The sequence below is a fragment of the Marmota monax genome, unplaced genomic scaffold, assembly GCF_021218885.2.
Source record: "Marmota monax isolate L192 unplaced genomic scaffold, Marmota_monax_Labrador192_F-V1.1 WCK01_AAM20220418_F8-fsc00065, whole genome shotgun sequence".
NCBI classification, from domain to species: Eukaryota; Metazoa; Chordata; class Mammalia; order Rodentia; family Sciuridae; genus Marmota; species Marmota monax.
Genome location: NW_026694038.1, coordinates 8,083,945 through 8,107,412, shown reverse-complemented (window position 1 = coordinate 8,107,412; position 23,468 = coordinate 8,083,945). Strand labels below are relative to the sequence as shown.

The window sequence follows — 23,468 nt, the reverse complement described above, 5'->3', positions numbered from 1 at the left end:
CTATGGACAAAATCTACTTCTCAGTTTACACAGATCCACTGGTTAGCAAGAACTGTGGAGACGCATCATTCCCAAAGTCTATCATTATTTTAAAAAATATAAAAATACAGAAGCAGAATAGTGTTTATTTTTATTTTTTAGTTGTAAATGGACACAATACTTTTATTTTATTTATTTAGTTTTATGTGGTGCTGAGGATCAGATCCAATGCCTCATGCGTGGTAGGCAAGTGCCCTACCACTGAGCTACAACCCCAGCCCCAGAATAGAACTTTTTAAAAATTTATTTATTTTTGCATTACAATTCTTAATACACCATTATATCATAAGTTATCATATATCTGGTTCAGAATAGAATTTTTGATGATAGTAGTGATGTTTGTCTTTCAGGCAGATCATTGTAAGATACAAATTTCTATGTAGCTTCTTTCTCCTAACACCTGTGGAAATTCTTTGTCCATGTACTGAATATACCTTTTAATGCTTAGTGATTCCAACAAAGCTCCTATGTGTTTTTTTTTCCTCTGAAGCTGCACAAGGAACCTGTGTGTCAAATATCCCTAATTACAGCGAGATGTTTGATAGGTTTGAGGGGAAGCTCAACCCTCTGTGGTACAAGATAACTGGTGGCCAGGTTGGAACTGGCTGCGGAACCCTTAATGATGGCAAGTCTCTTTACTTTAATGGCCCTGGGAAAAGGGAGGCAAGAACTGTCCCTCTGGACACCAGAAATATCAGGTAAGTTATTAGTTGGTATACTTCTCCATGAACATAGTATCGACCACACCATGTGGCCAACCTAAAACATTCTGTTTTACTATGGAGAATTGATATTTTATATCAATTTCTATGTACAGATTAATGGTTCTATATACAGATTATACTATGTAAAATTGAAGCATAGCCTTAGCTCAATAATTAAATAGATGTGTACTACAAAAGTCATACCATAATTTATCAATCAGCATACAGGAATCACCGAAGCTTATACACCTAGTGTATATTTAACTTGGTTTCTAAAGTTATTTGTAATTATAAAAAAAGTCCTTGATATTATACTTGTATGTGCTGTTGAAACAAAGATTTTTTTCAACTTTAAATTCCATGTCTGAAAATGATCCTCATTTTATCTAAATTTATTCATCATCACTTATTGAAAACTACCCCAGAAATTTAAAATACCTACACTGACACCTACTGGTAGTATAGAGAACTGTTTGGTTTTTAAGGTCGAAAGAAGTAATAGTAGCACACCTAAAAAAAAAAAATTCTGCTCTTTTCCATCCATTAAATTATTAGAGAACAGGTAGAAAGGACACTTAAACCTGGGTTTCCCTTTAATGTGGTTTGCTGACTTCAGTCTCTTTACATGTCCTTCCATATTCTTCTCTCAAAGCTGTACTTGTGTCAAGCAGATAGTCTCCTCTGATTGCCATGGACAGAGTCAGAATTTACATAACATTGAGTGAGATTCAGTTGTGAAAAATTCAGCCAACTGAGTCTAAATCAATAATAGATAATTATCTGGCCCTAAACAAATATAGTGTTCAACTTCTTAGTATTAGATCTTTTTTTTTTTTTTTTTTTTGCCTCTCTCTCATTTGAATGTCCAGAAATGGTATTGTCTAGATTTAAGAAATTTCCCATTAGAGTATATCAGACCATCACAATGAAAGGGGATTAAATTGTTTTATTTCTTTTTTTTTAGATCATTATAACTTAACTATTAATTAACTTCATCTAAATAATTACAGAGTTAACTTATTAAGATATGTACTTATTTTTGCCTGTCATGTGTTCCTTAGGCTTAAAAGTAATACTTAAGAATTACAGAGTTTTTTCTTTCTATGTCAAAATATAAAGGGTTAAACCTCTTCTAAGAATTCACCTATGTGTAAGTAAACTGAGGGGTGTTTTTTTTTTCTTTCCCTTCTCCTTCTCCAGGCTTGTTCAGTTTTATATACAAATTGGAAGCAAAACTTCAGGTATTACCTGCATCAAACCAAGGGCTAGAAATGAAGGTAAGTGGGTATATTTCCATAGAAATGACAGTTTATATAGGCAAATTAGCCCCTTTTCTACCCAAAATTTGGTCTGGATTATACAAACTGATACATTACCCTGAATCATGTCTTGCCTTCTTTTATCCTTAATGGAAAGGGTGACAACACAGAGTCATAGTTCAAATGTTTTATACAGATCCTTAGGCCTGAAAAATACCATGACTGCTCTGAGTGCAGGTAGGGTCAAAGGTCATTTGTTTTAGAGAGCTCAATTTCATTATAAGTCTCCACTTGGAGGGGCGAAAAGGAAGTAATTGCATAGACTTTTGCAGTCAGTGTGAGGACTAAAACTTGTTGGCATAGGGCATTATTATTATTTTTTGTTTTCTTTAATTTTCAATTTTTATAATTTTTTTCCTTTTTATTGGTTCTTTTTATTTATATATAACATTTAGGTTCATGTTGACATACTTTTTATTGAATACAGATTGAACTCTACTTTTGCTCCTCAAAATCCTGTAGGAATCCTTATGTGAGAGGAACAGTTCTATAGATATTAACTTTTATTAAAAATGTATTAATTAATTTTTCTTAATGTCTATATAACTACAGAACATTAACTTTTACTGAGCACCTATTACATGCAAGGCACTGTGTCTGAGTCTTTTACTGGTGTTAATTTGTTTCATCTCCATGGTATTCCTTTGCTGTCCCTAGTACCATTATTAATCCTATTTTACAGATGTAGACACGGAGACACAGAGAGGTCAAGTAACTTACCCACAACCATGCATTTAGTAAGTGGATGAACAAAGATTCAAACCACTCATATCAGCTCCCCAATGTACACCTTAACCATCATACTATACTTCCTCTCTCCCTACCCTGAATCCTCACTAGGCATCTTACCATCTTCTGCCCCCAAAAGACTCAGTTCTGAAAGAAATGCAAAGCCTTGAAGCTCTGCAGATAGAATGGGATTCTTTCAGGAACCCAGAATATGAGGTGGTTCCTAAAACTCCATGGATTTCTCAGATGGGTCCTTCTCAACACGGTGGCCTCAGAAACAACATGTGGAGAGTTTTACAGGATTATTATCTAAGTATGTTATTATGTCAGGCGTGACTGTGTAAAACATACTGACTTAAACAGCACCTGTTAGCAGAACCACTAAGAGTGCTGTTCATCAACTCAAAATTTCCAGTAACTGAAGGCTTTAATGACTTCTGAGCATCTCAGTACTTTAGTCTAGTGATTATCCAAATCATCTATCTACTAAAGTAGCAATCTGGAAATTTGTATAGAACATTTGCATTCTTTGATTTCTTCTACAGATATTTATTGAGAATCCATTCTAAGCCAGACACTGTTCTAGGTGCTGCAGATACAGTGTCACCGAAACATAGATGCATCAGTCATGATGAGCCAGGCTCTGCTAGAATAAAAACCCTCTACCTACATATGGGTTAAAACAAGGGTTTTTTCCTTGTGCTACATTTTCTTCATGGGTCATCCGAGGTCCTCATCCCAGCTCACAAGATCGTGAAGCATCTACTGGGTAGATTCTGAATGTTGTCAGCCATGTTAGTGAAGGGGAAGAGAAGAAAGCACAAACCTACCTTGGGTCAGGAGCAGCCAGGGTAATACTAATGACCACCTTCAAGGAACTTAAAATCTAGTGGAAGGAGTCAGATCACAAACAATAAAGAAAAGAAATAAGTCAGAAACTGTTAGCTGATAGGAGTTAGACGGAAACCGGTTGAGCTAGAAAGTAAACAATACCAGGTGAGGTACCAATTTAGGTAGAATAGTCCAGGTATGACTTACCAAGGAAGTGACATTTAATAAATTGAAATCTAAGGGAAGTTTACATGCATGGCTCTTATGAAAATTTCATATTTGTACCCTGGTTTTTATATAAGCAAAAAAGCAGAAAGAAAAAGAAAGACCCTGAACCTAGCCCAGTAGGAAGCATCTGCTTATCATGGACATGATGCTCTGCTCTATACTTAACTTCTGATTACAAGTGCCATTGTCTACCCTGTGGGGCAAATTCCCCTTAGGATCCCTTTAGGAAGAAGTAACTTGTTCCCAGCTAGTCCTGAACCATTTTCTTAGACTCAATATGGGCCATGTAATTCACATCCCACAGGCATTTCTCAGCCTTTTATTGAAAGCTGGTTGTTAACATGTAAATCTGCCTAAATCCTTGAACAAATCTCTTCCAGTGATGAAAGTGAAGATTCTTTACTTACTCAAGCTGAAGCATCAATTTACATATTTGGAATTAAAGTCAAAATTAGGCTGTTTTCCATAAGGCTCGGCAGAATGCAGATGGAGTTGTAGTTTAAAAAGAGAAATGTTTTACATGCCTTAAACATTCAGTAGATGAGCTAAAATGGCTTGGTTTATTCAGACGTACAATGTGTTAGATGACACAGCTAATGAGGCTGAGCAACTGATACCAAATATGGATATTGCTTCCCCTCTTCCATTCCTCCACACTCTCTTACTTCTCTGGGAGGCACTTCTTCATTGTCCTCTGGAATTGAGGTTTCATCCCTGTAGATCTTGTTGCTGCCGGAAGGTATATGTGACTCTCCTGAAGAAGCTAGTGAGGAGAGGGCAAGGAGCGGAGACCAAGGGAAGGACGTACCTTCTGAGCCACGCAGCTCCTACTTTCGGTACACCTGAAATCATTTGGGATTTGCATGTGTTAAAATGCAAATTCTGATTGAGTAGGACTGGGGTGGTATGCTCCATAACAAATTATCCTAAAATGGAGTAGCTTCAAACAACAAACATGTGTTGTCTCACAGTTTCTGTGAGTCAGGAAGTTGGGAACAGCTTAGCTGAGTAGTCCTGGCTCAGGATCCCTTGTGAGGTTACAGTTAAGACAAAGGCCAGGATGGGGGCAGTCATTGGAGATGTAGTCTGTTTCCAGGATGGCATACTCACATGGCTGTTGGCAGAGGCTTCCGTTCTTCTCTGGCTTTGGCAAGAGGCTTTAGAGTTTCTCTGTATAGACCTGTCCATAGGTTGCCTTACTTCACTGGCTTTCTCCAGAGCAAGGCACCTGAGAGAAAGCAAGGAAGAAACTTACACTCTTGGTAGGAGGGGGATCAAACAAAGTGTCACTCATGGTAGGCAAGTGCTCTACCACTGAGCTACAGCCCCCCACCCCAGATGCAGTGTCTATAATGACCTAGTCATAGAAGTCACACTCCATGGCTCCTGCCACACTTTGTTCTTTAGAAACAAGTTACTAAATCCATCCAACTCAAAGGGAAGAGAATTAAGCTTCATTTTTTTTTGAAGGGAGGAATGTCAAAGAATTTTGGACATATTTTATAAATCATCACAGATAAGGCTTGTTCCAAGGTGATGCAGGTCCTGATCTTGGATTGTGCTTTGAGTGGAAGGGAAGAGAAGGATCAGTCAGTGAGATTTTATTCTCATGATGCTTCATTTCTGGATCTACCTTCTAAATAGGTCACCTTCAAACAGCTATCTTAATATTCTCTTTCTCTTCATAGATACACACACACACACACACACACACACACACACACCTTCATCTTTCTCATGGTATTAAATATAAACCATAATAATACAAATTAGTAGACACAAGAAAACTAAATTTTGACATGTCTACACTCTTATCCATCCTTTACAGTACAAAGTCAATAGGAGATAATTTGAGCAAACATTAAGGGTTAGAGACTAGAGCTTTTGCCAGACAGTCCTCAATTTGACTAGAATAAAGACTAGAAACAGCTGAGATTCCATTTTCTTCATGAAATTCCCTTCCCCAACACATGGAAAAGCTCTAACTCCTATCCCTACACCTGTATACAGCAAGCTGTCTCCCCAAAGAGGCCCTGTGCTTCAAGCCATTTTTATCCTCTCATTGTTTGGTAGGTTCTTCTATTTGAAATATAGTATATTTAATTCTTTTGAGGTTTCTAATTTTTAGCATACATATGCTTTATTATTATTTCTGGCTTTATTCCTTGTCAGATCTGGTAACCATAATTCCATATGCTATTAATTAGCATTAAACAGCTTTCATTTGGCTATATTTTTCATCCTAATATTTCTTGAAACTTTATTTTAGTGAACTTTTATTATCTAACATGATAAAGGGATGGAGAAGTTCTAGTCACTCAATAATAGGGAAATTAAAATGTTACAGATACCATAAATGATTTATAGTTTTCCAAGAGTCAGAATATAATAAAATAAATATAACAAGTATATTTTTACTGAGCATAATTTATGTGAATTATGAAATTATTAGCAAGTAGTTCAGTGTCCTCAGTCATAATTATGAATAAAGCTGTTCCTATTTTAGGAATAACTGCAAAGTAGGCAATTAGATAGGACCTCTGCTCCCTCTCCTTCATATATTTCATATCTATTTTTTTTCCTAAAACTGGTGCTAAATTACACAAATATCTTTTTCATGGTTAAAGAATGGCAAAGTTTATAGGAACAAAAGCACTCTCAAGATGGAGGGGGAGAGAGTGGGTCATCTCTGAAAGGAGAGACCAAAGACAATCCTCCCTCCCTGATAGTCTGAAATTGACCAAATTGTGCCATATACATATATGGGAATATACCATAGTGAATTCCAGCTTTATGAATATCTATAAAGCACTAATTATAAAACCTAAATAAATAGAAGACTAGCAGGGTAGAGGAAGGGGGGGGACTGGGGGGAGGGCTAGGGGAAGTACTGGAGACTGAAGTGAAGCAAATTATATTCCATGATGTATGACTGTGTCAAAATGAGCCCCAATATTATGCATAACTATAATGTACTAATAAAAAGTAAAGATAGCCAGGCGTAGTGGCGCATACCGGTAATCCCAGTGGCTCTGGAGGCTGAGGCAGGAGGATTGTGAGTTCAAACTCAGCCTCAGCAACATCAAGGTGCTAAGCAACTCAGTGAGACTCTGTTTCTAAATAAAATACTGGGGTTATGGCTCAGTGGCTGAGTGCCCCTGAGTTTAATCCCTGATTCCCCCCCCCCAAAAAATAAAACTAAATAAATAAAAATATTTCTGTGTGAAACAGCAGAAGTAGCACATGAGGTCCTTACACATTAATTGCCAAGATTGTGTCATGCTATAGACAGGGAGATGTGTAGATAGGATAAGCATCGAGGAAAAGAGTGACAGGAGAAAGGAAAGCACAGGTCACATTGGAGAGAAGTATTTCTGCTTCACTATTTAATCATTTGACCCTATTCAAGCTTCTTTAATTGAGATCTGCCAAGTGCAAAGTTCTAGTTAAAGAGTCTTAGAAGTCCAGACTAGGCAGAGCTTACTGCCCGATGCTTTGGCAGCAGAGTGCCGCTTGATTTTGTGCCAGGAAGATTGAGATATTTCTTCTGAGTATATAATAATGACAGGAGACTTTGTCATGTTCAGGACAAAATCTAAAATTCAAGTACATGATCTGGAGCGGGGGTTTTTATGGTCCCCTTACCAACCTGCTCATCACTCATACAAAGCTGAGTGGTCTTTAAAAGAGCTTATGTATTTTTGGTCTCCATTTACTGGGAGTCAGTGCATTAGAAACTGTCAAGAAATTGATGAGCCTTCGGGTCCACTAACTCATTCCTTGGATGTTAGATGGATGTGCTCTCATTCCATGAGATTCAATTTGAAGTTGCTGCAGTTTTGCCATTTAAAAAATACTGTTCCTTGCCTCTAAGAAAGCTGTCCTAGTAACTGAATTTATGTCTTATAACTCAGGGCTTGTTGTTCAGTATTCAAATGACAATGGGATACTCTGGCATTTGCTTCGAGAGTTGGACTTCATGTCATTTCTGGAACCACAGATCATTTCCATTGACCTGCCACGGGAGGCAAAGACACCTGCAACAGCTTTTCGATGGTGGCAACCACAACATGGTAAGTCATTGCTCACCTCAACTTTGATGGTAGCTTTCAGATCGTATAGCATCCATATCCATCTTATATTATGTGTTTCTTAATTTGCTGTCAATTTCTAGACAATTTGATTTAAAATCATGGTCACAAAGATATTCATATTGCTCTATAATGAACTTTCTCCAATGGCCTTTATTCATCTGATTTCAGGGAAGCATTCAGCCCAGTGGGCTTTGGATGATGTCCTTATAGGAATGAATGACAGCTCTCAAACTGGATTTCAAGACAAATTTGATGGCTCTATAGATTTGCAAGCCAACTGGTATCGAATCCAAGGAGGTCAAGTTGATATTGACTGTCTCTCTATGGATACTGCTCTGATATTCACTGAAAACATAGGTATATATTATCACCAGATAAGAGAGGATATTTCATTAAATAGAGAACTAAAGTAGCTAAAACTCAAAAGTAATTCTCTAATATAAAACTGTGTGCCTAACTGCTTTTGTTTAAGGAGGCTCTTGTGGGATCAAAATATTGTCCTCTGAAATAACTTAGTGAGCCCAGTGACTCTTTTGTTAAAACTGCCTTTCAGCGAACATAATAGGAAAAAGATTTCTTAAAGGCAGGACCAACATATCTGTATGATGGCATTCCTGTGTTTCATAATTTGCAAAATTATAAACTTGACTCTTTATCATTCCTTTTAAGATGGTAAAACTTTTCAAGTCGGCAGACTTCCATATTTCCATATAGAAACAGTAAATGTGTGAAGAAAAGTCAAAGTCCTAGTCAAAGCACTAAAGATGTGTGATTTTTGTTTACTATTGAAAATATTGATTGTAGGCATAAATGACAAGTAAGAGTACAATTAAATGCTACCATTCAACTTCACCCCCCTCACCTCTCCCCCCGCCTTTTTTTATTTGTTTATTTTGGTAGGAAAACCTCGTTATGCTGAGACCTGGGATTTTCATGTGTCAGCATCTACCTTCTTGCAGTTTGAAATGAGCATGGGCTGCAGCAAGCCCTTCAGTGCCTCCCACAGTGTACAGCTCCAGTATTCTCTGAACAATGGCAGGGACTGGCATCTTGTCACTGAAGAGTGTGTTCCTCCAACCATTGGCTGTCTGCACTACACAGAAAGTTCAATTTACACCTCGGAAAGATTCCAGAATTGGAAGCGGATCACTGTCTACCTTCCACTCTCCACCAAGTGAGAATTGTCATTTGGCTACATGTCAGAACTTTAGGTTTCTGTCACCTAATTTGAAAATAATTGTGATTCTACTTGGGGACTCTATTACTCTTCATGATAATTATGCATGCAGTGTGCCAGAAAGAAGAAAACTACAAGGCGCCTTGGATTGCAGTTTTTACTGCCTAGAGTTCCAGAAGTTTTACAAGGCTGCATTTTTCTATTCCTTGGCAACATGAGGGCTCCCACCAGATTTAGTTTTCATTCTGTTGTAAAAATAAGCCTCTACCCATAAGCTAAACATACCTACTCACATTAAGCAATGTGAAATTATTGCATATCAGAGAGTACCCTTAGCTTCTAGGTTTGTTTGGATTTGGTTTGGTTTGGTTTGGTTTTCTAATCTCAGGACCACAGTACAAATAGAAGGTGGGGTTTGGGGTTTGTTTTTATTTTTATGTATTTATATTTTGAATGCTCTTCTTGTCTTGCATCTCTCTTGCCATTCCCAACATTTCAGATCACATTCAAAAGTCGTATTGACTTAGCATAGCACCCACTTTTCTTGTGGAGGCATTTGGGTTATTTGAGGATCTTTCTCTAGGACTAATGTGTACAGCAGTGACTGATTAGAAACTGTGCCATTCTGGGACCATCCCTATCCCTTAGATCTTTGCCTCTCCTTTCCTGCAGAAAGTTGGCTTTTGCAGCTTCCAGCCTCCTGTATCCACTGGCTTCCTGGTAGGCTTAGACACTGTCAGACACTGGTAAGAGGTGAGAGGCTGGAAATAAGTGATAAATCAGGGCATTCCCCCTCACAAACACTCCCCCACCCCTCAAGTGCATCCTTGCCAACTTTTGTGGTTCCTAAATGCCCTGCCATGTGATCCTGGGCCTGGGCACCAGCAAAAATGTCTCTTCCTTATGTCCCTCCAGCTTTACACTTGTAGTGACTTCCTAACTTTGCTAAACTCTGATTTTCTCACCACTGCTATGGACATCTGAGCTCTGCCATCATCATCCAATTTTTTGCATTAAATTCTCTTGGTGTTAACTGCTTACAGTGGTGTCTGTTTTTCTGATTTAACTGAGATTCATAGATGCACAACAAAATGACAGGGAAAGTATAGGAAACCAAAACACATTAGCTTTTGTCCTAAAATAGTTCTCTGTGGACCCTTGGAGTTTTAAGTAATGCCTCGCTCTTTTTTTTTTTTTAACCCAACAAACATGTATTAGATATCGATTGTATTTTAAGTACTTTGGTACTAAAAGAATAAGCTAAGGCCAGGATCCAAATATATTGTTTAGGATAACAGATGTCTATAAACATCTATTTACAAATAAAATAATAACAGAGGTAATATTCGGAAACATTAGTGAAACATAGGAGGATACTACCTGATTTAGCTTGATGGTATTGGCAGGAGCTTCCTGGAGGAATTGTTGTCTCATCTGGGTATGAGTGAGTAGGGTCTACTCAAGTGACAGCACATAGGAGAGCATTCAAACAGTTGTAAGCTAGAACAAAATCCAGTTGCCAGAATATAATTTTAAGACAAGAAATTGGGAAAGATGGGTTGGACCTGGGGAGGGAGTGGATGCTGGGGAAGCTGTATTTGGCTTTGAGTGTGCAGGTGTTTGGTGGAGAACCATTGACAGAGGTTTAGCAGAATAGTAACATGATAAAAGTAATATAATAGTAAAGCCACCTTGCTGACAGCTACGTGGCACTAAAAGAAAACTGGTGTGGAGAAACAGTAGTACCTGAGTGGTTCAACTTCAGGTGGACCTCATTCCACATTCCAGATAACTAGCAATCTTCTGCCCTTCCTCTGTTCCTCCACTAGGGACTGTTAGTATACTCCAGATAACAGATTGCAAACACAGTGGAGACTGTGGGAATATATCACACCCTCCTAGTCCTCAGTTCTAGAGAGCCAGAACACTGAGAACCAAGAGAGAAGGCAGAAGTATGACAGGGCTTCATCTACTCTCAGAAACTACTTAGGGACAATGGAATAGGAACCTCACGGCCAGAATGTTGTTAAGAGTCCAGTTTTTCCTTAGAGTCCAGTTTTTCCTTAGGTTTATAAACTTTGATCTCTTTCCCAGTATTGAGTAGCAGTAAAAAACACTGAAAGTAAAATATGCATGTATTTCAAAAACACAATGATCAATAGTTCAAAATAACTTTTCCATCTCACACATATATTTGTAGACTCTTATATGAAAGAAATGGTAAAATATTTAAATAGCATGCTTTCTGCTCCTATTTATGGGTCAAGAAGAAACAGCATCTTCTACTTAGTATAAGTTACCTCAAAGAAGAGTGGGACCCTGGAAGAGGGCACATCGATGAAAAATATTTTGGAAATTATTTGTCAAATCAATGGTGTGTTTTCTTTGGTTAGTTCTCCCAGGACCCGGTTCAGATGGATTCAGGCCAACTACACCGTGGGTGCTGATTCCTGGGCTATTGATAATGTTGTACTGGCCTCAGGGTGCCCTTGGATGTGCTCTGGAAGAGGGATCTGTGATGCTGGACGCTGTGTGTAAGTTAATCAAATCAGAAGTTTTCTTTCTTTGCAATGCCACAGGAAACCTGGCATGGTGAACCCATGACAAATGATGCCTTTTCTCCACTCATTTTTTCCTTAGGTGTGACCGGGGCTTTGGTGGACCCTACTGTGTTCCTGTTGTTCCTCTCCCCTCAATTCTGAAAGATGATTTCAATGGGAATTTGCATCCTGATCTGTGGCCTGAAGTGTATGGTGCAGAGAGGGGGAATCTGAATGGTGAAACCATCAAATCTGGAACGTCTCTCATCTTTAAAGGGGTCAGTAAGATTCTACTTCCTTACACCACTCCCAGCTGCTACCGTCATTCCCCTTTTCACTCATTGCTCCACACAAATGCATTTCTGAATCTGTTCAGATGGTGTATTATTTTATACGTAGCTTTTGTCTTCTAGCCCAAAACATGTTTCCTCGTCTACTTAGTGGTCATTTTTTTAATGCTCTCTGGGGCATGAAATTTTATTCTGCTTTGGTGATCAAATTTTCCTTACTTCCTGCTGGAATTATAAATATGCATTTAATTCTTAGAATATACTTTCCAGGAATGTAACCTTTCATGTTATTAAACAATTGGTTTGCTCTGTTTTTTAATGGTTTTCTGAAAATGTTTTTCCTTTTTTCTTTTCTTTTCACTTTTCTTCCTGATGATAGAACTTCTTGGTGGTCACTTTAAGAAAACCAAACATTTAAGTCAAGTTAAGTGGCATTCTCAAACACTGTTAGTATATTTTCATATTTCACCCTAGATGTCTTACCAGAGAAATGTTAAGCAGTTGATAAAAATCTGTGCTCAGCTGGCACATCTCCATGTATGAATACATGCTACATCCCATCCCTCTCAGCATGGGAAAATTGACTAATCGAGGTGTGCAAATGAAATCATTGACAAAAATCTGCATGGGTTTATACACAACCTTAATGACTAATACCTAACACTCAGAAAATTAGACACCCTGGAACTTTTTCAATTATAGTTAATAGTTGGCAGTTATCATCTTTTTTGAACCCAAATTCTTCACAAGTTTTTTGATGAGAAAAAGGAAAAGAAATACTTAGGGACCTGAGAAATTTCAATTCCTAAGAATTTTGAAGGACCAAAGCAATTGAGGTAGGACATTTAGAGTGGAAACTTCTGGGGGCTTGGCTTTAGTCTTATCACTAACGAACTTCTGATCCCACTGACAGATGCTCTATAACTTTTCATGATTCAAAGACCTTTGCCTGATAACTTTCTGACCAGTAGAATCAACATGGTCCTTGAAGTCTACAAACAAGAAAGATACACGGTCCTTTTATATTTTTCCTTTAGCCATCCAAATGCAAGAGCAACCAAGCATCATACGTATTAGACTTACTGTCTTTCAGCTCTGCAAGATGTAGAGGACTCCGTAGGTTGCAGTTTGACCTGGCAAGGCATTCTTGTGTGAAAAGGAAATGATAGTTTCTTTTTTAATGTTCATAGATTCAGGAGTACTATCAGTTATTAAAATAGCTTGTTGGATACAAAAGAATTCTTCACATTTGGCACAAATGGATCACTGAAACTGGAAAGAGGATGATAAAAGAAACATCTGTGTGAACCAAATATGTGTGGCAACAGGGTTTGACAGTTCCACTGTATAAATATCAATATCAAGTACTAAATTATAGACAAATACTGCAAATATGAAAGAAGGATACTTTTAGATTACAGATTATACCCACACTTTCAACAAAATTGCTCCTACAAAAAAAATAGAAAATGGATTCTTTTATGGGTGACTTGCATTTGCCTGTGGGAACAATTTTATACTTATATTCCTTGATCAAAGGGGCAGAGTAATCATTTCCTTTATCTTGATGTTGGAAAGGCATATTTATTAGCTGAGTCTATCAGCTGTTCACCTCAAAGCTCATTACAAGCCTTCCTCTTAACCTCAACCTATGCATGGCACTGAGCTATAAAAGAACCCACAGCTTAATGCCCTCACGTATAGAAGGAAGAAGGAAAAGATGCTGAGACATGAACAACAGGAATGAGATGAAGCATCATGGACTGAGCAAGGCAGAGAATTATTAGGCATAAAAGAAAAATGAAGACTGGAAATAGAAGGCTTTTACTTGGTAACCTTCAATTCTACCAGTATGAATCAGTGGGGTGTGAAGTTGAGAGGTGGGAATAAATGTGGTTGCTTTTTTATTACAATACCAAACAACTGTCAAATTCGAAATGTAGTATTATCTGGATTTCTTCTTGCCACACCTAGAGATGAGATGGCTTAGTAGACAAAACACTGATATCTTATAGAGAATGGAAGATAAGTTTCAGAATCTGACCTATCTGGGTTCCAATCTTACCATTATCCCTTATCGACTGTATTTTGAGCAAGTTACTGTCTCTCTCTGCATTTCAGCTTCTTTTTCTGCAAAAGAATAATAGTATCTTTCTCTTAGTGGTACTAGATGCTTTAAATAGCTAAAATGCCTATTTTCAGAACACAGCATGTAATAGGCAGTCAGTATATGATTGTTATTGTGAAAGTAGCTTTAACATTTTTAAGCTACTGAAGGTTGTGAGCTATAATGAGTGATAAGAAAAAGAGGGAAATTTGCTCTTTCTAGTTATCATTAGGTCTGGTATTTGCTAGCTGATAATTAAGAAATCAGTTGACAGTGTCCACTCTAAAAGAACTCTAAAAGAACCCACAGTATTATAGTAGTATAGCTATAGACCACTGAAGAGTCACTACAATGAAGTCACAGCTGAGAAACTCAAAAGCCTGTTTAGACATTGGGACATTTGCATAGTGAGATCTGTCTTACTGGCTGTCACCACAATAGTAGGTACACGTGAAGAAAACAACCTTTCAAACTGTCAATCTCAGGCAACCAGAAATAGCTAATTAGCAGAAAAAATTACGAAAGCTAATGTGCTCTCTTTCCTCATTCCTTGGCTTCTCTGCATGAATGCTTACAGCCCAGGCCTGGGGACCTGCCTTACTTATGCCTTATTTAACCCAACCAACTGGGGGGTGTTGTGTCAGTCTGAATGAGAGCCTCCTGGGGCTGGCAGAGCAGACAAGGGAGTAGTGAGTCTCTAAGACTCCTCAGAACCCTGAGAAAGTTACCTATTAGTTCCCGGCCTCCAGCAGGAGCCCTTGGCACATTTTCCATCTGCTTTTCTCCTTACTTCTTTCACGACATGCTGTGATCAAAGGAGGCTATTTTTAAAAAGTCTTGTAGATATATAATGCTATCATTTGTGCTGGTTTTTATAAAAGTCACAGCAAACTATGATTCCGAGGTGAGACAATGCAATTGGGTTACTCACACACAGGAAATGGAGACCATTATGAAAGAGGGAATGAAGATTGTTCAATTTCTCCTTTTGAATTGGACAAAATTTTGCTTCTTGATCATGATAGGTAATTATTTAACTAGTGCAAGTTAAATGTGTAAAATCAGAGGAAAATAACTTTGCAAATGAAACAAGATTGCTTGACCCGTCTATTTTTGTTTTCAGGAAGGACTGAGGATGCTTATTTCAAGAGATCTAGATTGCACCAATACTGTGTATGTCCAGTTTTCACTTAGATTTATAGCAAAAGGTAAGCTATGTCTAGAGATTTGAATTCATTGTTTTCCTTCAAGAAAATTCTCCAAGCATAACTCCTCCAGAAAGAAGTACTGTACTTAAGGACTACAAATTTTGTTGTATAAAAGAGCTAATATAAATTGGTATACATGAATGTTCACAAATGTTCTTCTTTAGCGTAAGATAACTACTGATTTTTAACTTATTTCATATAGCCATAGTAATCTCAATAGTTCCATGGTAGTTAAATTTATCATTATGTCCCTGAGTCTTTCCACCACTATTTTCTAGCTATAAGAGCTTTAAATTAAAATTTTTTATTTTATAAAATTTTGTATTTTCTTTTATAGATGTGAACTCCCAAATACCTACTGTTTGTCATTCTGACTTTTCATGTTTTTTTCCATACTTTTTATTGATGTATTATAATCATACATAATGGTGGGATTCATTGTTACATATTCATACATGCATATGATATAACAGTTTAATTTGGCCAGAACTGACTTTTCATGTTTAACTAATTGATTTTCTTTTTTAAAAAATGTCATTGTGGGTATAATAAATTTTCAAGTAGTTTTTTGTTTGTACCTCAAGATTTAAATGTTTGACCCTTATAAAATTACCATGCCAGTAAAATCAAAAATTTTCAATGTAACATTTCCTAAATGAGAAGTGTGTGGGCACATAGCTAAAAGACAAAGGGAGTTATTGTATGCAAATCCCAGATTTATTGTGTATTTTTTAAGATACATTTATATAAAAAAAACCCAGCCTGTCATCACTTTCATATGCATTTGAACTATAAAACCTCTATGTAAACGTAAACCAGCTCATGAATTGATGCTAGAAGAATAGCTACAAACATACTATTTCCCCGTTTTTATCACAATACATGTTATGCCTTTGTTATCTTCTTCCTAGGTACCCCAGAGAGGTCTCACTCTGTTTTGCTACAATTTTCTATCAATGGAGGAATCACTTGGCACCTGATGGATGAATTTTACTTCCCTCAAACGACCAATATACTTTTCATTAATGTTCCCTTGCCATACGGTGCCCAAACCAATGCTACAAGATTCAGACTTTGGCAACCTTATAATAATGGTAAAAATGCATGTGTTTATCTGTGATCAAAATTACCTTTGGAATGTTAACATACTTATTTCTCAGGAGTGGAGACTCAGAGTGTCAACCCAGGGACTTAGCTGTCCACAGCACACGTGTGGTACATGCCTCACTTTTGACCTGTCTCAATGAATACTTAACTTTATGTATCTTTATCACCTCTGCATACTTGACTAGTAAGCTCTCCTGATGGTTAAATACAGCTGAATCCTGACACAGAGCTAATATTCTTTTTTAAACATCCAGCATTATCATTAGGCATTCATTGGTTGTAAGTGCATTTTTGTTGAATTCATTTAGGAATGGTTCTGATTTTGTCATTTCCTTAGTGAAATAGAACATGATAGCAAAACACCATGGCCAAGGGAAAAGCACTCAGACAAAGCAGTTCATGTGCCCAATAGAATATCTTGCCACATACACTTGCTTCAGTGATAAGTTAAAGTGAATGTATAATTTAATGGCATTTTCAAATGGTTACAAAAAATGATTGTAATGTGTAATGTTTTATTGCTTCCAATATTTCTATTAACTGTTGATTACAAAGAACCAGAATTTACTAAATCATGTATGTAATTGCCCAAATAAGCACAGAGATACCACATTAAGCAGAATTCTTTGCAGAGGTAATACAGAAATGAAGAAGAAAGAAGTACTTCCATCTCTAAAGTATGAGTATCTCTTTATTAAGACATAAAATTTTAGCTTATTTTGAAAAAAATATATAAAATTATGATGATTTTCATCTAAATTAATTATCATAAATATATATGATATTATATAGGATTATTTATGTATGTATAGGTCTACAGGTAGATATAGATGTCTTGTGTGTATATATGTGTGTGAGTGTATGTGTGTGTGTGTATGTATGTATATCTCCTGTATAATCAATAAATAAAAATACAAAAAATGAATATAACCAGTTCAAAATCCAGAAGCTTGCTGTCTCCATACTGTGTTTGGAATGCTCACAGGGTTTTTGTTTTTAATTGTATTACCAGCCACTTCAAAAATAAGGAAACAAAGCATTAGAGTAAATTCAACACATTTCATTTAAAGTATTACGTTAATTCTGCAGGCTTCTTTTATAGACCCTTTTTTATATTTTGTGAGAATTGTACTAAATGTAGAAAGAAGCCAGCTAGAAGGAATCTTGACATTTCTACTTGGCCTGGTTTTATCAGCTTGCTTCAAATTCAGTCCAGACAGTGCTTTGTAAAAGCAGCCTGGGTTTTGCCTTCTCATCAGCCCTGCGGCATATTCCTTAAACACCTGGCCTACGTCACTGAGTCAAATCGTATGACACACTAATTCTCTATATATTCCCGCATATCTTTAAATAAGCTTTGGAGATTTTGAAAACCATTAAGGAAAAATTAAGCATTATATATTAGAATATTTTTCCTTTGTGTTAACTGCATCTAATTGTTTATTTATTTATCTACCGGGGCAGTGTTTTAAGGGCCATAGTCCTTCCACCTAAATTAATCCTGTTGCTAAGTCATGGTTTGACCCAGTCACAAGTGGCTCCTTGAGTAGACTAGTTACTATTCCTGGTTCTGAGTCCGACTGCCCCTCTCCACAGAGCAGACATCTTACAGATTTCCCCAAACCACAAACGACTCAGACCCTACCCTGCGTAATGCTACTGTAACTGGAAGGACAGCACACTCCCACAAGCCATTTGTTAACGCTTTCTGAAATTAGCGAGGCATTTCTGTGCCGTGTCAATTTATTATGGTTGCAAGCTTAAATTTCTTCACACTTTGATCACTGTGAACACGCTGTCATATCGTTTGTGGGTTTTGTCTAGAAGGCATATGTTTGACCTATTGTTACTGAGTTCCTTCCGTCCTTTACTTTCTTCCAATGAGCAAAAATGTCCATCTGATTTTCATCTTTGGAAAAACTTGCTTTTATCTAAAAATGCCTTAGGTAAGAAAGAAGAGATCTGGATTGTTGATGATTTTATTATTGATGGAAATAATCTGAACAACCCTGTAATGCTTCTGGATACATTTGACTTTGGGCCCAGAGAAGACAATTGGTTTTTCTATCCTGGCGGTAACATTGGTCTTTATTGCCCCTATTCTTCAAAGGGAGCACCGTAAGTATTTAATTGAGAAGGTAAAAATAAAACTACTGCTCTATACAAATCCTGATGAATTCTTACCTAAGTGGATTCCTTATTGTGCTTTGTTTGTTTGTTTGTTTGTTTGTTTGTTGAATAACAGTGAGGAAGATTCAGCGATGGTGTTCGTTTCTAATGAAGTCGGTGAACACTCGATTACCACCCGTGACCTCAATGTGAATGAGAACACCATAATACAATTTGAGGTATTTAACTTGATTCTATCAGGAATACTTAAAACTTTTGGATAGAATTTGAGAATATTATGTTAAGTAAAATAAGCCAAACTCAGAAGTCAAGGGTCATATGTTTTCTCTCATGTGGAGAGTAAAGAGGAAAAGAAAGGAGATGGAGGGATCTCATGAAAATCAAAGGAAGATCAGTAGAATAAAGGAAAGGGACCAGAAGGAGGGAGCAGGGGAGGGAAAGTGGAAATACTGGGGAATAATATCAGCCAAATTATATTATTATATTGTGTGCATGTACAAATAAGTAACAACTAATCCCTCTAAAATGCAGCAATTTAAAAAAATGGGAAAATATTTTTTGTTTTATCTTGAACAAAAGCTACAAAAGTAGAGGGAAAATTCAGATAATTTCATGCATTATGACTTCCATTTTTGTGCAAGGGCATAAGAGATTTTGGAGTAATAATTCACTTTTACTAGCAGAGCTAATAATGTCATACCAACATTTATTTCTGAGTTTCTGTCTTTTATCGATGACATAGTGTCCCCACCTACTACAATAAATTGTTGAAATAAATTATTTTGACCATTATAAAAATGAAAAGGATCATATTCTGATATTATTATATTCAGTTTCCATGTGAAACTTGATATTTCTTAGGACCCAAATCAATGTCTATATACATTTTCACACTAATATGGATTTTACAGATAAAACAATACTGCACTGTTTTATCATTTTAAAGAAATTTGCTGTGTATTTTGTTAATATTTTCATACTCCTTATGTTTGTCAAGAAAACAGATTAACAACATAAAAACCTTTACATATTTCAAAATCTTGGATAAAATCCACAGAAACAAAGGTACATTATAACAGAATTTCATAGCTGAGGTCTGTATCAACCAATCAGCAGACTTATTTAAAATAGTGCCTAATTGTGTCAGCACAGTTTTGAATATTTTAGACTTTCCCTCTGCATTCTCGACATTAGAGTTATTGGTTGCAATTTCAGAAGTTAAAAACCAAATGGTAGTGGAGAAATTATTTTGTAAACTTTGCTATATTTTCTAATCTTATTTTATGCTTTAAATGCTAATTAAAAGGTCATACCTTTGTCTCTTTTAAGAGTTGTTACTAATGAATTCAAAGTAGAAGAAAGTATCTATAGTTGAAAAGTTTATCAAATACCAGTAGTTTACTCATCAAAAAGTAAAAAGAGTAAACATATGTACACATACAAACTGCATATCATTAACCAGTGGCTGTGATGGCATGATAGAAAATGTTCATCTCAATCTGAAGGGGATGTTTTCACAGGAAGAATCACATGCATGTAAGTTTTAGCTTATTGCCCTTGAAAGCCTTGGTTCAGGGGATGAAGTAGTTGTTTTTCTCTCATGGTATAAAGGTTTTTACATAGAAGCAGGTTATCCGGGGTCAGATGAGAAGGAAATGGGAGTAGGTCAAAGGATACAAACTCACAGTTATGTAGGATTAATAAACTAGAGACCTAGTGTACAGCATGAGGATTATAGTTGAAAATATTATTGTAATGTGTACTGAATTTTGGTAAGAGGGTGGATTTTAGCTGTTCTTACCCCACACACACATCCCAACACACATCAAAAGGTAACTGTGGAGGACTGGGGTTATAGCTCAGTGGTAGAGCACTTGCCTACCATGGGTAAGCACCACATAAAAATGAATGAATGAATGAATGAATGAGTGAGTGAATGAATAAAGTTATAAAAAATATATTTTAATTTTTTTTAAAAATAAAAAGGGTAACCATGGAAGCAATGGACAGATTAATTTGCTTAACTCTAGTGGTCATTTCACTGGGTATATTTTCAAAACAGCCCTGTCCACCTTAACTACATATATCTGAGGAGGAAAAAAAACCTCTTTCCTTGTGCCAGGGAAATAATATCGATCGTATTCTGTTTTGTTTTGATATTGAATATTGTTGAAGACCCTCCATATGTATAACTTCTGGGATTTCTTAGAAGGTATCAGAAGAGGAAAAACAGAAAGCATTCCTCCCTAACAGACTAGGGGGAGAAGCTGACAGGATTAGGGAAACAACTCTTTTTATTACAAATTGCTTGGTTTGGTTATGAAAATAGGCGAAAGGTAAAATTTGGAATTCTCCCAGCTTTTTGCCTTATTCACTTCCTGGTTTCTCATAAAATGAGGGAAAATAAATTTTTCATGAGGTCTTTTGAGGTTCTTTATGAAAAAAAATGTAATTTAAAGGAAATATATGATATTGCTCAGGCAAAACAGAATCTTACAGTGTTAAATATTTCAGTGAGACAGCTCCCAGGAAAATGGACTCTCTGGAAAATAATGAAGTGGTGAATCATTTCAAGGCTTGTCGCTCTGAGATAATTTGTATCATTTTTTCTTTTATCCCAAGATCAATGTTGGATGCTCCACTGATAGCTCATCTACTGATCCAGTCAGACTGGAATTTTCAAGGGACTTTGGGGCCACTTGGCACCTGCTGCTTCCCCTCTGCTACCACAGCAGCAGCCACGTCAGCTCCTTATGCTCCACTGAGCACCACCCTAGCAGCACCTACTACGCGGGGACCACCCAGGGCTGGAGGAGGGAGGTCGTGCACTTCGGGAAGCTGCACCTTTGCGGGTGAGGACCTGCTGCTTGGTACCACTTTGATTCTGAGCCTGGCTCAGAATTTCTGTCTTCATTCCTCCAGAATGAAGAATTTTTATTCTCTCAAGTATTTTGCAAAAGAGAGTAGTCATACCTTTCAAGATGGAAACTGTCGCATTTGAGAGTTTGTTCCTGAAGTCATCGTTGACTTGCTACTCTATCAGGGAAAAATTCCACTTTCCTCTTCTTTCTCAGTTCTCACCTGAACCAGATGGATAGGTATTTAAAGCATAGGACACAGAGTTGATAAAGCTGCTAACTAACAGTATGAAGGTATATTTAAGAGCACTCTGTAGACTGTACCTGTGACCCCACCTCATTCAAATCATTCAAACATCATCCTGTGTCTCTCATGCAGAAAGTGGGAACAAATGGAGGATGGAAGCCCAAACACATTCCTGATGTCTCACTAAAAAAAAAATCATTAGCACTTTTCCCTCAGGCATTTCTACTTTTTCAACCTCTGTTGAAAAGCTATTTGGAGATAAAGGACTTCAACCATAATAAAAATGAAATAAAGAATATAGTTCAAAAAATAAAGCTAATAATATAAGTGAACAAAGGGAGGAAGTCAACAAAGCAGCCTGCCTCGGAATTTGTCTGTTCTTTCAGAATAGGAATTTATTATTTCAGAGTATGTAAAAAAGAAGAAAGAAGTACTATCCTACTTTCAAAATGGAAATAGATTTATATTTCTGATGTGAAATTGAGCATAATTAGAATTCTTGGGTATTCAAACAAAACTACTACTAATACGTAGTACTTTTCCAAAAGAATGAAAGTGAATTTTCCAAAGTCTGTGTCTTCTTTGAACATAAATCCATTTCCTTCCTCATCATCTCGATAGCATAAGTTTTATAATTTGACTGCTAAGGACTTAAATATTTTCTGTTGTCAGCTAATGTCACTTACTAATCCTTGTTGTTATATGAGACATTATTTTGATAGAAAATCCAGCTATTTTTAAAAAGATAAACACTACTAACCAAAATGTCCCCCTAGTTCCTTAGAAATGATATCCAGAGGAGGCGAGCAGAGTCTCTGGAGAGAATTCCTGAATGGAGCTGATAATTCAGTCTGTGCAACCAGAAAGCTCCTCTTGATTGGGACAGCTGTCTACAGAAGAAGTAGGAAGGGGAAAATAGCTCTGGAAAAACTTTTTATCCAAAACCAGTTGTATTAAAGATAGTTTGTTGCAAGAAATATAAAAATTATTCTAAAATTGTTGAAGAATTTATTGGAAAGATATTAAGGAATTACAAAAGACTCCATTCAGCAAGTGTGAGGACTTCAGCAACAAAGTGTGATCCTCATTTTTAACATGCTAATATTAGCATCACTCAGCAAACCACAACTCTCATTTTCCAGAGCTCTCAATTGCAGGTTTCCTAAAAATCTGAACCAATCTTTGGCCAGAAATCCAAGTGTTGAAGCAGAAGCAAAACTTCCAAAAGACCATGCCTGTGGGCAGGTAGTCAGGGAGAAAAGCCTGGCTATCCAGTCACATAGGCAGTCAGTACTGAGGTGTGATCGTTCATGTTCTACCCCACCCCAAAATTCATCTGTTGAAATATGGACCCCTAAAGTAATGGTATTAGAAAGTGGGGTCTTTGGGGAGGGTAGAGCTTTCATGAGTGGTATTACTGTCCTGTAAAAGAAGTTCCAGACAGTTACCTTACCTTATCTGTGAACCCCAGAGCAAGCCTTACCAGACACAATGTTCTTGCTTCTTGATCTTAAACTTCCAACCTCCAGAACTGTAAGAAATAAGTTCTGTTGTTTGTCAGTCGCCCAGTTTATGTTCTTTTGTCTCTTAAACAGACACACACAGACACACACCTATGACTAGAACATTCCATCAAACTCCATCACTATATTGCTGAGAAGTGCCAAGTTTTCCCTTTCGTGGACCTGGTTTTCTCCAATTGCCCAGCTAAGAATTATTAGGTAGAAAAAAAATCCTTAAAGATAGGTGGTAGGCCATGATTTTAGATTGTTTAACCAACTGAGACTTGCTTCAGCAAGTTCCCAATATGGAATTAATGGCAATGCTGTCTGAAGGTTTTGAATTACGGTCAAAAAAGTC

The 23,468-nt window shown here is 36.9% G+C and overlaps 1 protein-coding gene and 1 long non-coding RNA gene across 10 annotated transcripts in view; one reads left to right on the top strand and one right to left on the bottom strand.

Moving 5' to 3' along the window:
• Reln (reelin) overlaps window positions 1-23,468 on the top strand; it is a 473,157-nt gene that overhangs the window by 382,314 nt on the left and 67,375 nt on the right. Inside the window, exons 30-41 of the mRNA XM_046464128.2 lie at window positions 530-737; window positions 1,944-2,020; window positions 7,765-7,923; window positions 8,113-8,301; window positions 8,845-9,118; window positions 11,515-11,655; window positions 11,762-11,939; window positions 15,182-15,266; window positions 16,178-16,360; window positions 18,320-18,491; window positions 18,619-18,721; window positions 21,126-21,355. Coding sequence (XP_046320084.1) covers window positions 530-737; window positions 1,944-2,020; window positions 7,765-7,923; window positions 8,113-8,301; window positions 8,845-9,118; window positions 11,515-11,655; window positions 11,762-11,939; window positions 15,182-15,266; window positions 16,178-16,360; window positions 18,320-18,491; window positions 18,619-18,721; window positions 21,126-21,355 — 1,999 coding nt within the window. The remainder of the gene's footprint in view (window positions 1-529; window positions 738-1,943; window positions 2,021-7,764; window positions 7,924-8,112; window positions 8,302-8,844; window positions 9,119-11,514; window positions 11,656-11,761; window positions 11,940-15,181; window positions 15,267-16,177; window positions 16,361-18,319; window positions 18,492-18,618; window positions 18,722-21,125; window positions 21,356-23,468) is intronic.
• The window catches only part of LOC124106496 (uncharacterized), a 31,843-nt gene that overhangs the window by 7,966 nt on the left and 409 nt on the right, over window positions 1-23,468 (bottom strand). For 3 of the 9 annotated variants that reach the window (XR_009228598.1, XR_009228600.1, XR_009228605.1), the window contains exons 2-4: window positions 10,502-23,139; window positions 4,961-5,078; window positions 4,516-4,692 (exon numbers count right to left, since the gene is read on the bottom strand). This is a non-coding gene — a long non-coding RNA (uncharacterized LOC124106496). The remainder of the gene's footprint in view (window positions 1-4,515; window positions 4,693-4,960; window positions 5,079-10,501; window positions 23,140-23,468) is intronic. The other 6 variants (XR_009228599.1, XR_009228601.1, XR_009228602.1 and 3 more) reach the window with 6 other exon arrangements.